The sequence below is a fragment of the Mauremys mutica genome, chromosome 3 (genome assembly GCF_020497125.1).
Source record: "Mauremys mutica isolate MM-2020 ecotype Southern chromosome 3, ASM2049712v1, whole genome shotgun sequence".
NCBI classification, from domain to species: Eukaryota; Metazoa; Chordata; order Testudines; family Geoemydidae; genus Mauremys; species Mauremys mutica.
Window position 1 is genome coordinate 158,357,287 of NC_059074.1, and position 18,265 is coordinate 158,375,551.

The 18,265-nt window shown below is 45.3% G+C and overlaps 1 protein-coding gene across 1 annotated transcript in view; it reads right to left on the bottom strand.

Moving 5' to 3' along the window:
- Positions 1-18,265, bottom strand: part of DNAH14 (dynein axonemal heavy chain 14) — a 471,830-nt gene that overhangs the window by 317,146 nt on the left and 136,419 nt on the right. The window contains exons 24-27 of the mRNA XM_045010332.1: positions 16,615-16,736; positions 14,765-14,936; positions 5,935-6,039; positions 5,714-5,832 (exon numbers count right to left, since the gene is read on the bottom strand). Coding sequence (XP_044866267.1) covers positions 5,714-5,832; positions 5,935-6,039; positions 14,765-14,936; positions 16,615-16,736 — 518 coding nt within the window. The remainder of the gene's footprint in view (positions 1-5,713; positions 5,833-5,934; positions 6,040-14,764; positions 14,937-16,614; positions 16,737-18,265) is intronic.

The following is an 18,265-nucleotide window of genomic DNA, read 5'->3' on the forward strand; positions in this document are numbered from 1 at the left end:
CAGGGAGGGATCTGGAGAAAGATCTGGTATGCCATCCCCGGGCGCATCTTCAAAAGGATGGTTTAGGCCCTGGCGGTTTAGAGGGGGTTCGCCCCTGGGACGGTTGGTTGCCAGGCTGTCGTCTACGTCCCCCGCGACCCCATCGCCGACCAGAGTCTTGCCTGTAGTGAGGCATATAGTAAGGCCGGTTAAACTGGGGGCGGACAGGACGCCTCTGGGTAGCAGGGGTATGCATCCCCAAAGTACGGATAATGACTCTATTGTCCTTTAAGTTCTGGAGCCTAGAGTCCGTCTTTTCGGAGAACAGAGCCTTGGAGTCAAAAGGAAGGTCCTGAATGGTGTACTGTACTTCAGGGGGAAGCGTCGAACTCTGGAGCCAAGAGATCCGGCGCATGGTAACGCCCGAGGCTATAGTACGTGCCCCCGAGTCAGCTGCATCCAAGGAGGCTTGTAGCGAAGTGCATGCTACCTTTTTACCTTCCTCTATGAAGGCTGTGAACTCCTGTCGTGAGTCCTGAGGAAGGAGTTCTTTGTACTTCTCTACCTCAGCCCAAGTGTCATGTCCGTAACGGCTCAGCAAGGCCTGCTGGTTAGCCACTCGGATCTGCAGGGCACCAGCAGGGTAGACCTTGCGACCAAGCAAGTCCATTCGTCTGGCTTCCTTTGATTTAGGAGCCGGGCCTTGCTGGCCGTGTCGCTCTTTATCGTTGACAGACTGGACTACCAATGATGAAGGGATAGGGTGCACATACAAATGCTCATATCCCTTGGAAGGGACCATGTACTTGCATTCCACCCCTCGGGCTGTGGGCGCAATAGAGGATGGAGTCTGCCATATGGTATCAGCATTCGCCTGGATAGTCTTAATGAAGGGGAGGGCTATGCGGGTTGGGGCGTCCGCTGACAATATGGTCACTATCGGATCGTCCACTTCCAATACCTCCTCAGCCTGTAGATCCATTCGCAGTGCCACCCTGCGAAGGAGCTCTTGGTGCGCCCGTAAGTCAATTGGCGGGGGACCTGCCGATGATGACGCCGCCACCGCCTCATCTGGGGAAGAGGAGGAAGAAGAAATTCCGGGCATGATGGTGTCCCGGTCAGCATCTGGGACCTGTGAAGCTTCCTGCTCCAGAGGTTCCTGGGCAGGCTGATTACCTTCCTCCGTGTACGATGGTACCTCAGTGTCAACTGGGGGGCGGCTTATAGTAGCCTCCGGGATGCATGACTCGTGTGGTACGGTATGCGTGGTAGGCACAGGAGCACCTTGGGCTTGGAGGTAGGCCCAAGGGGTCCAATAACCCCAGTGATGAGGGTCCTGGTCCGCGTAATGGGACTGCTGAAAAACTCCTGAAGGGACCTGAGGGTCATGGTCGTCGACGTAGTAGCTGTCGGCGTGCGAAGAGGCCGAGGCGTGCCGAGAGGGCCAGGGTGGAGCAGATAACCCTTGTGCCGAAGTGCCCACGGAACGCATTTCTCGCCTCTGTGGTGACCGGTGCCGGGAGGCATCCCGATAGCAAGAGCGGGAGCGAGAATGGGACCTCCGAGCGGCGCGGTGCCGGGAGGTCGATCGGGATCTCCCATGTTCGGTGCCGGGAGTGGCTTCGCGAGTAGCGGCGGCCATAGTGGTACCGAGATCCGGAACGGTGCCGGGAATGACGAGTCGGAGAGCGGGAGAATGACCGGTGCCGCGAGTCTGACCGGTGCCGCGTAGTTGAGCGGTGCCGGGACTGCGAGCGGCGTTGCGATCAGCGCCCAGATCGAGATTGGCGTCGAGAGCGTGAGCAGTGGCGAGAGCGGGAACGGGATCGGTGCCGGTCGGAGTCGGTGCCAGCAGGTGGCTTAAACATTGACGGCTTGCCCATAGAACGGGGCGCCCGCACTGGCGGCGCCGGGGGCAGTGGCACAGCTGGGTCTGTCAATGCGATGAGGTCCCACGCCACCTCGACCGCGGCCGGAGCCGGGGAGGTCACAGGTGCCGGGCTCGACAGCCTCTGAGGGGCCGGAGTCGCCGGTGCCGGCAGAAGCGTCTGCGGCGGAGGAACCGGTGCCGCGGCAGGTTTCGGTGCCGGGCGGTCCGGACGGGGCACACTGTGGTGCTTCGGAGCAGGCGGTGCCGAAGAGGCAGTGGCCTTCCCCTTCTTCGCCTTTGGCGAGAGAGAGCGTCTCTGGGCAGGTTTCGGTGCCGATGGCACTTTCGGTTGCACGGCAGAGTGGCCCGGCACCGTGGCGGCGCTGCGAGAGTCCAGAGGGACAGTGGGCGGTGCCGCGGCTGGAGGGGTTAAGGCTGCCTCCATTAGGAGTTGTTTCAGCCTAATGTCTCTTTCCCTCTTTGTGCGAGGCTTGAAAGCCTTGCAAATTGGGCACTTAGGAGAGTCACACTTGTCTGCTAAGCACTTTAAACAGGAGCTATGAGGATCTCCTGTAGGCATAGGCCTGCGGCAGGCTGAGCACGGCTTGAAACCCGGGGAGCCGGGCATACGCTCCGGTCCCGGGTGCGGGTGGGGCTAATCCCTGAACCTGCTAACTATCTAACTTTAAACTGATTAAACTATCAAAAAACAAGAAAACCTAAGCTAAGATATCAACTATGTACAAATTTTACAGAGAAGAACTATGAGGAAGCTAGGGAAGCGGAGGTCAAACAAGCTGCACTCCACTGTTCCAATGACCGACACGGGCGGTAAGAAGGAACTGAGGGTCGGGTGGGTCGGCTGAGGTATATATGCGAAGCCGTTATGGCGCCACTCCAGGGGGCGCTCAACCGACCCACTGGGGTTGCTAGGGTAAAAGTCTTCCGACGAACATGCACGCGGCGCGCACACACCTAACTGGAATGGATATGAGCAATCACTCGAAGAACACCACACAGTTTGCAAAAACTTGGGAAGAAAAAGATGGCACTCTTAGAACTGATACATTGCTCTCAACCCGTCCATCAAAATTAGCTTGTGGAGGATGCTGCCTGCCTTGATGAACCAGACTGTTTGTTGAACCCCTGGAAGGCAGCCAGAAGACTGTAACCAAGACAAGCATTTCATTGTGATGGCAGAGGCCATGCCCCAAACTGCAAAATTTGCTGCACCTAGACCCACATGCAGAGCCATTCTGGCAACCAACTTACCCTCCTCAATTAATATCTGGAACTCTTGTTTCATATCATCTGGGAGCTTGTCTTTGAACTCTGAATCTATATCCCACAGGGTGAAATCGTAGCACCCCAGTAAAGTTTGCTGGTTTGCAATAGGAAGCTATAACCTACATGTGGAATAAAGCTTTCTTCCAAATAAGTCCTGCTTCTTGGCCATCTTATTTTTAGGGGGTTGATGTCCCATGACCATGTCTCTCTCTCATTGGCTGCTAACACTATAAGTGAGCTCAGAGGGACATGATTACAGAGGTGCTTGAACCCCTGAGAGGGGACATAGTAACTCCTCTCCAGTCTTTTTTTGCAGTCAGTGGCAGGGAAGCTGGGGCCTGCCAAAGAACCTTGGTAGGCCTTAAAATAGCATCATTAATAGGAAGAGCTATTCTAGCTTGGGCTGGAGATACCAAGAAGTCCATCAACGTGTGGGATTTTTCCTGGACTCCTTGACAGTAGATGTCCAAGACCACAGCCATCCTCAACAACTCTTGATGTGTCTTAAAATCAACAGGAGGCAGAGAAATAGGTTCTGCCACAATTACCACAGAGAAAGAGGATGCCTGCAGTCTTGGAAGCTTGTCCACTTCCCACTCCTCTTGTGGATGTTAATGAGAGAGGTCCTGTGTCCACTTGGTCAGGCTCAGTGCCAAAACTAGGGTGTTTGCAGCATCAATGCTCCTGACAGCCACTAGATGGAGCCAGCTGAGGTAGATGTGGGGAAGCTCTTGATTAGGGGGAAAACCCCCATGAGTTCTAAAATGCCCCAGGGTCCTTTCAGTAAGTAAGGGTTGATACTGAGAATGAAACCAGGGTGGGCAAGTAGCATATTCTTGATGGTGGGACTAGCTAGGCTAGGACACATAGGATTCCACTTCAGAGTCTGATGAAGAAGAAGCCTCTTGTTGCTACCATGGTGGGGCTGTACTGAACAGTACCAGTGAGGAAGATTCAGACTCCGAAGAAAGGGGAGCCAGGGAGATCTGTGCCTTTCCCTTAGGCAGCATTGTCTTAATCAGAACCCTGATGGCTAATTCAGCTAGACCTGCCCAGTGTGGTGGTGAAACCACTTACGCTGGTAGCTTGGGCACCAGTGCCAGGTGAGACTCCTGAACTGCTAGTGATGGTGGCACTGAGAGGTTCAAAAGCTCTCTCATAGCCTCAAATGCCTCAGAAGGTGGTGGCATGAGGTGATCCCAATGATTGTGCTTCGGAAGCTGGTCAGAACAGCCCTGTACTGGACCCTGGTGTCAACAACCAACCCTGCTTAGAGGTTTGCTCTGGGGAGTGCATGCTTTGAGCACCCTCTTGAGTCTTTAGTTGATTTTGACCTCTTCGCTTCCTTCAATGATCCTTGTACCAAGTACAATTTACAGTGCCTCTTTGTTACTAGCAACAACAATCTGCCTGTTGGTACCAGTAATGCAGAATATGCACTACTGACTAAAGCAGAGGTGCTCCATACCCAAACCAAGGTAGATGGTGCTATGTCCTCCATCTGAACTGATTTCAGCAGCAGATTTTTCAATCTGGCCGCCCTGTATTTTTTTGAGCAGGCTTTAATCCCTTACAAATACTACATTTGTTATTCACGTGAGCCTACCCTAAGCACTTAAGGCAGCAGGGCTGAGGGTCACTGTTAGGCACTGCCTTACCTCAAGAGTGGCAGGGCTTGAAACCCATGGCATATCTCCGGTACCAGAGCCAGTACCCAGACTGGGTGCTGGATCCACACAAACAACAACAATTTGTATTAAGTACAGTAACTACACAGAACTAGAATGAGTTTGACTAACAACAATGATTTGACTAACAACTTGCAGATGCAAGGAAAGGGAGCTCCAAAAATTGTTACAAACAGTAAGAAGGAACTGAGGGAGGTCAGATGGCTTGGTTCTTTATGCCTGTGCGCTTGCTGGTGTGCATGCTGCCTCAACGGCTATCGCTAAGGGAAAAACTCTTTGACAACTGTGCACTGGAGCTCACAAACATCTACAGTGGAATAGACGTGTGCAATCACTTGAAGAAGAACATCCCATATGTCTTAGAAGTGTGAGAAATGCTGGGCTGCAGAATGCATTTGTTCTAATGCAAAATGTTTACCAGCTGTTATGCGACAAATCTGACCAGCTTCTAGATTTGTAAGGCACTGTGCATGTTACAAACAGAAATGCTGAGACAGCGTATTCTCTAGAGTTAGTATTTATAGTAGTCGCCGCACGCAAATTCAACTCTGAAATAGGTGTAGTTCCCACTGCAATCAGTGGAAACTGTATGTGCTGACTCCAGGGCTGAAATGGGTCCTTAAGGTTTTATAATACAGTGCGAGAAGAGCTCCACATCACAAGATTTAAAGTCATTCAAAATATTCAAAACTGATCCATCATTAGATGGTATCTGCATGTTTATGATGAGGCATAAGGAAGCTTTGAAGCTGCTGGTTACAAGTTTCAGAGACCTCACACCAACACTATCTGTACACCAAAGTTACATTGTAAAGAACTGTCGGAAAATCAGCAGAAATTTCTTAAATTTCCATTGTATTAATTATCATGCAATGTATGTATACCATACTTTGGCACTAAGATAGTCTCTTCTTCAGCAGAACCGATCATCACCACCACCGGAGACTTCTGGTCATGTCTGCGTATATATAACTTCCTGATATTCGCAAAACATTTCACAAGATGAGGCTATGGTACAGACATAAAAGAAAATTACAGAATAAAATATGAACAGTCTGTCATTACATGTAACAAGAAGAATGTTCCTAGCATGCAGTATTGAAATGTTACCTGCACAGCCTCAGGATTTTTGCTTTCAGCTAAAATGTCAAGAAGTTCAGCATTGCTGAGAAAGTAAAACCTTGGGAAAATCATTCGTTTAATTTCAAGATAGTCCTGTTCCAAAATAAATACATTAATTAAAAAATAATGTTAAAGATACATTGAAGCTATAATACAGAAATATGATCCCAAGCTCCTCATCCTCACTTTCACGGCCCTGCATTACAGTCATGTACATCCCTCTTAACTTCATCCTTTTCCTGCACACCTACTCCTCTCTCTTTATTCATTACCTTTTCCGATGGTTGGTTTTCTGCTCTTTTTTATGCTATCCACTATAGTTGGATCAGCCTCCTTTCAAGTCAGCTAAGTATCCTTCCTCACCTCTCTTACCGTTAAACCTCTCCTGAAAGTCCACTTTTGCATTAATCTAATCAATCCAATACTGTCCCCGCTTCTTCCTGTGACTGAATTCTTGTCCTGTGGTTTGCTTTCGTCTGTTTTAAAGTAGAAACTCTTTGTGGCAGTGATGTGTGATCTTACTTATTTTGTAGTGCACTATGCATATTTATAAAATAATCATTCTATCAGGCTTACTCTGGTTGAAGCCCGTAGGGCACAAAGACCATTTAAAACTCCACAGGATAACACTCCGCTCTCTCTAAATTTATATATATAAAAAAAACACATCTTCAGTCCACCACTGCAAATATATTCTAGCCCACTGATTGGTCAATAGGCAGCTGATACAAACAATGCAAAGTCAGTGCAATACATGCCTAAATGCTCACTTCAATGAACCACTCGCTGCCATATCATATAGTAGTTGCATGCAACAAAGTTGCTTTGCTGGCAGCCTCTTTTAGAGGAAATTATTGCAGTCAAATTGCTGTACATAAATCCTATCAATAATCAAATGTTAAATTACACTAACTGTTTGACAAGGATTTATACTAATGATGACTAGTATGATAGGAAGGCAAGGCAGCTCAATGTCTACTTTGCTTGTATTCTCTCAAAAAATAATAAGTGAACGGATGACTAGCGAAGTCACCGTAGTCAATATAGGGGAAGGGATAATGCAGAATGGAATAAGAAAAGAACACATAAGAGATCTTCTGACCAAATTGAATGAATTCTAATCAGTGGGGCCGGTTGCTATTCACCCAAGGGTACTGAAGGAATTAGATGAAGAAATCTCAGAGCCATTGGCATTATATTTACAAAGTCATGGATGACAGGAAAGGTCCCAGAAGACTGGAGAAGGGCTAACAGTGTCCATATTTAAAGAGGGGGAAGAAGGAAGAACCGGGAAACTACAGACCAGCCAGCCTGACTTTGATACCTCAGAAGCTACAAGAGCTATGTATAAAACATTCAATTGGCGAATACCTGGAGGATGATGGGGTAATCACTAGCAGCCAGTATGGATTTACCAAGAACAAATCATGTCAAACCAGCTTGATCTCCTTCTTTGACAAGGTAACTGACTTGGTGGATAGAGGGAATGCGGTGGTCATAATATACCTGGATTTCAGCAAGGCTTTTGACACAATCCCATGTGACATTCTGATAAGTAAACTGGAGAAATGTGGGCTCGGCAAAACTACCATTAAGTTGATACATAGTTGGTTACACAACTGCAAAAAGTAACTATTAAAGAAATTATCTCAGATTGGAGGGAGGTCTCAAGTGGGGTTCCACAAGGATCCGTTCTGGGTCTGGTGTTGTTTAACATCTTTATTAATGACCTGGATGTAGGTATAGAAAACATAGTGATCAAGTTTGCAGATGACACAAAGCGGGGCGGAGGGTGCCAATACTTCAGAGAATAAAGCTAAAATTCAGATCTTGATAAATGAGAGAACTGGGCTATAGACAACAAAATGAAATTCAACAAAGACAAATGTAATGAGCTACACTTAGGTAAGTAAAACGAAATGCACAGATACAGAATGGGGGAAAACTGGCTTCGCAGTAGCACTGCTGAGAAGGAAGGAAAGCTTACTCACCTTGTGCAGTCACTGGTGTTCTTCGAGATGTGTGTCCCTGTGAGTGCTCCACTTTAGGTGGCGGTGAGTCCAACACCATCTATCAGAGATTTATGGTAGCAGCATCCGTGCAGGTCGCACATATGCAGTAGACATCTCACGGTACCGTTGGTGCCGCGTGTAGTGCATTCCTTCTCTACCACAGAGTCCTCACTGTGAACTCCGAAGTAGAGGGGAGGAGGGCAGGTAGTGGAGCACCCACAAGGGCACACATCTCGAAGAACTCCAGTGACTGCACAAGGTGAATAACCTTCCCTTTTCCTTTGAGTAGTGTCCCTGTGGGTGCTCCACTTTAGATGACTGTAGAGCAGTGCCCCTATGAGGGCGCTGGGGACTTCGGGTTCGTTTGAGTCATTGAGGTAAGTACCGTGAGGCCCCCTATGGCATCAGCCCTGGAGTCCTGTGTGACTACATAGTGCATTGTGAATGCGTGGATGGAGGCCCAGGTGGCCGCCTTACAGATATCTAGTATTGGAATGTTATTGGGGAATGCTACTAAAGTTGAAATGGACCTAGTAGAATGTGCTCTAATGTGCTCCAGTGGTTCTGTATTCCAGATATGGTAACACGTTTGAATGCATGTAAAAATCTATTTAGATAATCTCTGAGTGGATATAGCACCTCCTTTCGAGCACTCAGTAGTAGAGATGAAAATTCTAGGGGATTTCCTGAAAGGTTTGGTTCTTTCAAAGTAGAAAGCTAGCACCCTTTTAATGTCTAGAGTGTGTAGGGCAGCTTCTGTTGGAGTACCATGAGGCTTAGGGTAGAATGTCGGTAGGTGAATAGATTGGTTCATGTGAAATGCTGAGGTTACTTTCGGTAAGAATTTAGGGTGTGGACATAGCGTGACCTTGTTCTTGAAGAATGTTGTGTATGGAGGATCTGCCATGAGCACTCCTATCTAGCTCACCCTTCTCGCTGAGGTAATGGTGACCAGGAAGGCTACTTTCATTAATAAGGTGGCTAATGGTTAATGGTAATGGTGACCAGGTGGCTAATGGTTCGAATGGTGGTCTAGTGAGGCATTTCAGTACCAGGTTGAGGTCCCATGTTGGAAGCGTTTTGTAGTTGGGTGTGCTAACATCAAAATTCCATCACTCTCTCGATGGAATGCTGAAATGGCTGCAAGATGGACTCTGACTGAGCTCATAGTTAAGCCAGTGCTTTTCAGCTCCAATAGTTATTCTAAGATGAATGGTAGTGGTGCTGAATCGCTCGTCAAGTGACTTCCTTGATACCTGGCGGAGAACCTCTTCAGTTTTTGAAGGTAGGTATTTCTCGTAGTCAGTTTCCTGCTATTTAATAACATGTGTTTAACTTGTTCTGAGCAGGTTATTTTGTCATGGTGGAACCATTCAGGAGCCTCGCCTGTAAGTGGAGTATCTCCAGGTTTGGGTGGAGAGTGCATCCATTCTGTTGAGACAGCAGATCCAGCTGGCGAGGGAGAGCTCGCTGGTGCATATCGCCATATGTTACAGGTAAGGATACCATGCCTGTCTGGGCCATGTCAGGACTATAAGGATAACTTTGGACCTTGTATCTTGTGTATCACACATGATATCACTGGTATTGGTGGAAATGCATACATGAGCTGTGCCTCCCATTTGATGAGGAAGGCGTCCCCTGATGACTGTAGGCCCAGTCCCGCTCTTGAGTAGAACATCACGCTTTTGCGATTCGTCAGGGATGCGAACAGACTGATGGTGGGAGTGCCCCACCATTTGAAGATTGAACTCAGGACCTCTTCATTCATCTCCCATTCATGCTCCTGAGAGAAGTACCTGCTGAGCATGTCTGCTGTCGCATTGTAGCAGTGCTTGTTCCATGGCACCTACCTGTAGAAGATTATCGACTTCTTGTTGTAGTCGGTGCTCCTGAGAAGGGTCCCTGAAGAGGGATGGGGAAGGAGGTAGGGTAGGTGGGAAGGAGGTTAAGGGGATAGCGTATCCCAACTTGATAACTTCTAACAGCCATTTGTTTGATGTTATGGCCCAGATGTGGTAAAAGGGCCAGAGTCGATGGCCAAAAATTGGGGATGGGTCAGGTGTGAGTGCTGTTTCATGAGGGAGGTTGTTCAAACCATCAACCAACTTTTCAAAATTGCGGTTTTGGAGGTGCTAACTGAGAAGATGGCACCCAAGATTGAGGTGTTCGCTGGTGTTGTGATCAATGATGCTGGCATTGGTTATCGTATGGTCGCTGTTGTTGTTGCCTGTTTGAGGAGTCTCTAGGTCTCTGACATGGTTGGTATCTCTTTCTCTCTGCAGGGGGGTTGTAAATCCCCAAAGTGCAGAGCATGGCCCGAGAGTCCTTCATTGAATGAAGCACCTTGTCTGTCTTCTATAAGAATAGTTGCTCCCAGTCAAAAGGTAAGTCCTCTAATTCTGTCTGGAGTTCTTTTGGTATCCCTGAGACCTGAAGCCATGAGGCTTGGCGCATTGCTACAGCTGTGGCCCTCATTCTGGCTGCCGTGTCTGCTGTGTACAATGCCCCGATGGGCTGTTTTGGATAAGAGTTGGCCCTCAATGACAATGGCTTAGAATTTTGTCTGTTTTTTATCTGGGAGCTCATATGTGAACTGGGCAAGTTTCCCATAGTTGTCATAGTCGTATCTGGCCAGCAGTGCTGAATAATTGGCCACTCAAAACTGAAGGGTGCTGGAGGAATATACTTTGCATTCGAACAAGTCGAGTCTTTTGTGTTCTTTGTTATTGGGTGTAACCTTGAATTGTGGCTGTTTGCTAGGGTGACTTACTGCCTCAACAACTAGGGAGTTGGGAGGTGGGTGCACAAATAGAAGGTCTGTCCCCTTGAATGGTATGTAATATTTTCTATCCACTTTTTTGCAGGTGGGTGGAATAGAAGCAGGTGTCTGCCACACTATCGCCGCAGGATCCAAGATGGTCTTGTTGATGGAAAGAGCAATCTTGGAGGTAGATGCAGGTTGCAGTATTTGTACTAGCTTGTGCTGGTTTATCTTTACCTCCTCTAGTGGGATGTTTTGAACAGCTCCTGAGCTGTTTAAAGTCATCTGCCAAGGTTGGCGGTGGGGGCATAATTGTCTCATCTGGGGAGGAAGGTGAATTGTGTACAGGAGATGTGTCATGGTCTGTGCCCATCTCTGAGTCCTCTCCCCCTCTCTGTGTATCCAAGGATTGTGGTGTGGGAGATGCTGGGTTAGAGCGCAGTTTACATTTCTGAGTTATGGATGGTCTAGAATGCTGACCCTATATGAGCTCCATGGTTCCCAATGCGCCCATTGCATTGGGAAAGCCATAAGAGGGTACATCCATGGGGGTCCACACCATGGTTGGTTCATCTGGTGTCTTGGACCCATGTGGTTCCACCCGGTCAGTGGGCCTTAGGTGAGGAGTGACATGGAGATATTGTCCCTGCATCTCCTCCTCCTCAATGGAGAACAGTGCCATGAATTCTGGGCTGTGATCTCCTCTGGAGCCTTTGGGGGAGCCCTCGGCAACGAGTATCGGTGAATGTGGTGCCAATGAGATTTCTAAGTCTCTCTGGTGCAGCAGAGACACTGTTGGTGCTGATTTCTGAGTAGTCAGTGCCGTGGGTGCTTTCCCTTTCATTGATGGAGTAAGTGCCAACCAATGGTGTTGTTTGGCTGGTACCGTCAGTGCAGATTTTCTGGTGTCTACCAGTGCCGACTGAGTTGTTGGTGCTAGGGGTGGAGGCATGGTGCCTGAGACACTCAGTGCCGAGCTCTGTACCGGTGAGCTTGGTGCTGTGGAGGAGACATGTTTTTGTCAGTGCTTCGACTCCGTTTCTTTTGCTCTGACTTCAGCAGTGCTGGAGGTCCTAGAGTGTCATAGGTGCTCACCCAAGAGTAAGATGGCATCAGGGATATCGACCTGGCAGGAAATCACCTCTCTGCGGAGACCTTTGAGCCCTCTTTTTTGGTTTTTCAGAGGGTAGGTCTCCTTATCCATCTTGAGGAGTGCCCAGAGAGGCTGTTTGCTTGTCCACCTCAGGCTGGAGGGACTTCCCCATCAAGATCATTTTAAGCTGGGGATCCCTGTCCCGTCGGGCTCTGGCTTTCAGGCTGCTGCAGTGGGGACATTTCTGGGGAATATGCCCCTCACCCAGGCAGTGTATGCATAAAGAACGTCTGTCTGAAACGAGCATGGTATCGTGGCAGGAGCCGCATTGTTTGAAGCATGGAGACCCCAGCATTTTAACTAGTAACCGTCCCTCATGGGGAGGTTGTCTAATGAACTAACAAGAATTTTTTTTTCTAACCCTGACACTAATTCTAACTCTCTCTGTAACAACTTATCTAAATATTTATCTAAAAGTTATTTCTTAACGGTTTTAGGGAAAACCGCTAACACTGCCTCTTCGCTCTGTCTTCAGCCAAGGACAGTTGAGAAGGAACTGGAGGGCTTGGGTCGCGCATGTGCTACATGCGGCACCAACGGCACCACAAGACGCCTACTTTGCACATGCAACCCATGCAAACACTGCTACCATAAATCTCCAACTGACAGCACTGGGACGCACCACCACCTAATGTGGAGTGCCCACAGGCACACTACTCGAAGAAGAACTCGGAATTGTGGTAGAACACAACCTCAACATGAGTCAGCCATGTGATGCTGCTGGGAAAAAAAAGGAAAAAAAAGAGCAAATGCAATTTTAGGTTGCATTAAAAGCGGCACAGCATGCAAATCACAGGAGCTGATAGTACCGCTCTACTTGGTGCTGGTTCAGCCTGAGCTGGTGCACTGTGTCTAATTTTGGTCACAAATGTATAGAAAGGATGTAGAGACACTGGAAAGGATCCAGAGGTGAACAACAAAGATGATTAAAGGGACGGAATGCAAGCTATTTGAGCAAAGTCTGAATGAACTGGGTATGCTTAGTTTGGAAAAGAGCAGATTAAGGGGGGATAGGATAGTTGTCTTCAGATACTTGAAAGGCTGACATAAAAAAGATGAAGAATAGTTGTTCTCTTTTGCCACAGAGGCAGAACAAGAGGCAATGGGTTCAAACTACAGCATAGCAGATTTAGATTAAATCTCAGAAAAAACTTCCTAACTGTAAGAACAGTAGGATAATGGAACAGACTGCCTCAGGAGGTTGTTGAAGATTTTTCATTGGAGATTTTCAAGAGGAGACTGCATAGCCATCTGTCTTGGATAGTTTAGACACAACAAATCCTGCATCTTGGCAGGGGGTTAGACTAGATGACCTTTGTGGTCCTTTCTAACCCTATGATTCTATTATTAGTCATTGAGTAAAAAAAACTGCATATAAATGAAAAAACATGCACTTGGATCATAATTTACTACTTAACTGCAACTTATTTTTTATGAACTGCAGATCCAGCTCCTTCAGATGTTATATAATCTTGATGGCTGTCATTCTTGGCAAAATGTCATGGCTTTACATCATTCATCCTACTCAGAGTCAACATAAAACATGTAGCTATTGTGTAAATCAGGCCATAGCCTCATGCCAGCACCCAAGCCAACTAGCCTGGCAGAGTGCTGGGCTGAAGACTACCTTTTTGTCCCTGCAACAGGTTAGAGATCCATGCAGAGATGGATCCTCTGTCTGTTACCCTCTCCCAGCCTTCTCATCATGCAGACAGTCAAACCCAACCCTTCCTCAAGGAGCAGACTTGTATAAGTTTTACTGCCAAGGCACAGATTTGCCTCATCACTGATGCACAAAATACAATTACGAATTTTATGTACACACCAACCTTAACACAAGATCACATAAGTGAGGAAATGCAAAGTTAGGGCACCTAAAATTACATACCCTCACCCTTCCAAAAAGAGTCACATGCCTCACTACAGAACAACCACCATACAACAGAGACAATGCACTACAACTTCTGTTCTGCCCCAGTAGGGACGGCAGACCTGGGGACAAGAGCCAGTGTTGTATTCCTTTCCTGAGCCATTCAAAAGGGCTTCTGCATAACACATCAGACAATAGGAGAAGCCAACATAAGACATTTTCTCTGCCAGCTAACTGTTGCACAAAAGGTTTCAGTTACGACAAGTAACACTAATTTTTTTTCTTTATTAATAATTATGCAACTATAGAGAGACCGCCCAAATGCCAATTATGTATCAATTTTTGAGTTTCTACTGTACTTAGTTTTTAAGCTACAGAAGCCCAGAAAATTGTAAGACTTAAAATGTCAACTTTTTAATGCCAACTTTAAGTTAGAACTCAGAAACAAATACATGGATTTGTTTGAAAATCCTCTGAAAATGCAGACAAAACTTACTCAAAACTTACGTGCTGAAAATTTGAAGCAGACAAACTTTTTCATACAAAAAACAGAGGTTGAACTCTTACTGTAATTGCAAAATACAGCCTAGTCTTACATATGAAGTTGTAAGCACTACACATTATCTAGCACGTCTGTGTACAGTAAAATCTGGGTTTACTTCATTAGTGAGACTTTTAAAGGGATTTTACCTTTTACTACTATATAGATATAAACTGAAGCTTAGTTAACTCTCATAAGTGATTTATGACTTCATTAGACTTTTATTTTGAAGGGATACAAATGTATCTGTAGAGAGTCATGTCCAAAGATATGTTCAGGATGTTTGTTCTTTGAACATGGTATGTTTAGGTTGTTATTTCCAAATATCTCACTCAAACCCACAATTAATTACAGATTCTTATACTATTTGTTTAGTTTTTTTATCACAAAGTTTTACTAAGGAAAAAGCACTGGTTCGCAGCATGGTTTAGTGGATAGGGAACAGGGCTGGAAGTAGGGAGATCAGGTGCGGTTTTACCTCAAGAGACTTCTGTATTTTTTCAAGATGTGCATTGTTGGTCTGCAGCATCTCAAGGACTCCTGCAGTTGTGGCTGCCCTAAGAGCATTTGGGTTATCCTCTGTACACGCCATTATCTCTTTCCATTTGTTATTGACCTGAGAGAAAATACTTGCTTCTGCTGGAAGCTGCCTATTTAAATCACAGATCATATTAGAGATCAATTTATAGAATGCAGCATTCAAATATACCTAATTCTGAATTTTGTCAATTTATTTTCCCTACAGCCTTTATACAGCTTCCACAGACTCACATTTTGGAATCACATGTTGAGCCACACAGAGTCAGGGTAGCATGCCTCATCACAGGTTAGTCAGTCAATCTATCTATTTAGGCACATATCTCTCTCTTACAATTAGTATCTGAGTGCCTGAATGTGCACTAATCACTGCCAAAACCTCTATAATAAGATGTACAGGCAACATATCCCCTGAATTCCTGACCAAGATAAGAGAAGATACTATGGTGAGAAAGATGAATGTGGATTTGGGTGAAAAAAAATATTCAGAAAATTGTAGTAAACAGGAAGTAACCTAGTTTTTTCTCTTCATGTAATTTGTGGCAAATTGCCAGCACTATTATGATGGGTCTCGCGCTCTCTCTTCTTTGGGGAGGGGGGTTCAGGGCACCATTTCTTGCCCCTAAATTGGAATATTAATTGCCCCACTAGTGTTCTAGAGGAGGGGAGTGGAGAGGGAGGGACCTGGGCCCACCATCTACTCCAGGTCCCAGCCCAGGGGCCCTGAGGATAGTGGTGAACTACTTGAACTGACAGTTCCTTCCCCTGGGCTACTTCCCTCTCCTGCCCTTCAGCTTGTGGGGGGCTTCCTGCCCTCCCTCTGCACAAGCCAGGTGCCCCTTACCTAGGGTCTAGGACTTCTTAGCCCACCGCACTTCTCCAAACTCTGCTCCAACACCAATTCTTTCTGCTCCTACTCCCACACTGTCTGATTGAAGCAAGGGTTTTTATCATGTGACTGACTGCAGGTGGTCTAATTTTGTCTAATTGGCTTCAGGTGCTCTAATTGGCGTCAGGTGCTCTAGTTAATCTATAGCAAACTTTCTTCCCCTTACAGGGGATAAGGCTCCCTTCTAACCCTCTCCTGCTGCCCTCTGGCCATGCTGTATCACAAATTGCTTCACTCATCACCATACCTGGAAGCTAGCCAAAAATAAAAAATAATCATACAAAGACAAGATAAAGGTTACTGTAATTAAAAATAGACTGCAGTATTGTTTTACTGAAGTGGGCATGTAATCTAGCCTCTTAAGCCTTAGCTTTTAAAACTGCATTTTATAGACATCTGAGTTAAACTGGTGCAAAACCATGTGTGAACACTCTTATTTCAATTTAAACCTGGTTTATGTGAATTTAGTATACCTTGATATCCAATTAAGCTAATTAAAAGAACGTGTACACAGGGTTTGCAGTAGATTAATTGAATCAGTTCAAAAATCACATTTTTTTTAAATTGGTACAATTCTGAATAGAGAAAAGGGCAAAATCTTTTAACTTTCTTTTCAAGCTATTTATATCTTGGTTGATTTTATAAAATAGAGCTCCCTGACATTTAGTGTGCCAGTACTACTGAATCTCCCTAGCATTGTGCCCCATCCTAGAATGTTAAACTTCATCATTTCACAATCTAGCTATCCATTCATCTGTGTTTTTTGTCTCATGCATCACCATGGTATCCTCCCTTAAAAATTAGTCACTGTTTTTTAAATGCTTGAACATACTTGAGGTTCAGTTCTCAGATCTGCTAAGATCACTTTGCCCTGAGATAATGTGATATGCATTCATATATACCTTTGTATTTCTGGAGCATGAAAGATTGGTTCCAGGTAAATCCAATTCCTTTGGCAAGTCAACCATTCCTCCAGGGTGCGAGAGAAGAGATTTAACTTATGATCCCATGCATCTACAAGGTTCTACCAAAAAAATAGAATAATATAAAGTAAAATCTAAGCTTGGTGGAAATTCTTACTTCTGCAAGATGTTACCTAAGGACTCCAAAACAAAATTTTGATGGAGTTTTAAGCAGACTATAGCATAGTACTAAATACAACATTTCCACACTTTTATATAATGTGACAAAAAACCTACTTAGGAGTTAATTATTTGTATCTGAAAAAGGCTTACTAAGATATGTCATAAGTTTGTTTTATATTATGTTTCAATAATAATAATACATAAGAGTATGAAGAAAATAGCTATCACTCAGCTGGAAATCTTTTCATTTCTGGGCACTGGCATGAATTAAAATTTAACTGTATTTGTAGTGGTATAAATTATGGAGCTGAATCCTGCTTTCCTTGCTCATAAATTAACCTCACTGTTAGTTAGCGTTCACTGAAGCCAATAGAACAGTAAGGGAAATTCTGTAAACCTATTTCTACAAACTTAACAAATATACACGTTCATATTTGCTTTAAACAAAGGGCAAACAGAATTTTGCAAGATGATCCGAAGAAGACCTAGTTACTATATCTGGTTTCTTTTTGATATACTGATACAGCTGCAATACCCAGCTGCGTATGTTTTTAATAATAATCAATCAGTTCTAGGAGCTATAAATTAAAGCCATTTACAGTTGCAATCTGGGCTGAGACTCAAAACTATAAATCACACCCAGCTATATAAATAATTGGACTCCTTAAAAATAACTAAAACTGTGATTCAAAATGTCACATTTGAGATGTAAGAGCAAGATTCATATAATTAAAAGAAACCAAAATAATCTATATTGCTGAGGACCTATTTGAAGGCAGAAAAAGTGAAAAAATAGACTACAAAACATAATGTCAACTGAATTTGCATATATTCATCTTAATTTGTTTCATACATATGATTAATTACTTTACAAAGGGCATGATTTGATAAGCACTCTGCACACAATTCAGATTTTAGCTCTATAATTCATGCATACTGCAAAATACTATGGGACAAAATCCTTACTCAAACTCTCATGGACTTGAAGACAGGACTACGTTAAAAACTTCAGGACGCTAGTCTTATGTAGTCTGCTATTCTGTGTCCATTACTGCACCATTTTAGCATTTGAGACTCCTTTGATGATTGCTCTTCTTTCCTTTCTTCCCCTCTTTATGGAAGTCATATGGGGCTTTTTCTTTGTCCTTTTTTCTTCTTTCACTATACCTGGGTAACCTCATCCACTCTTACAGCTTCAGCATCTTTATCCTAATGAACAAGTCTCCTTTTCCACACCTATGTCCCTTTTCTCTCCAGTCCCACATCCCAACTGATTTCTCCAGCGTATCCTCCTGAAGATCTTGGTACAACATAAGCTTACCACGGCTAAAATCTATCCTCCTAAGTCATAATTTCCCACCCCCATCCACCTTTTTGGTTGTGTTATCAACACCACCATCCTCCCAATCACCCAGGCTCAAACCCTGGGGCCATTTTAACTCCTTTCTCCTTCCCATGCATTCAGGCC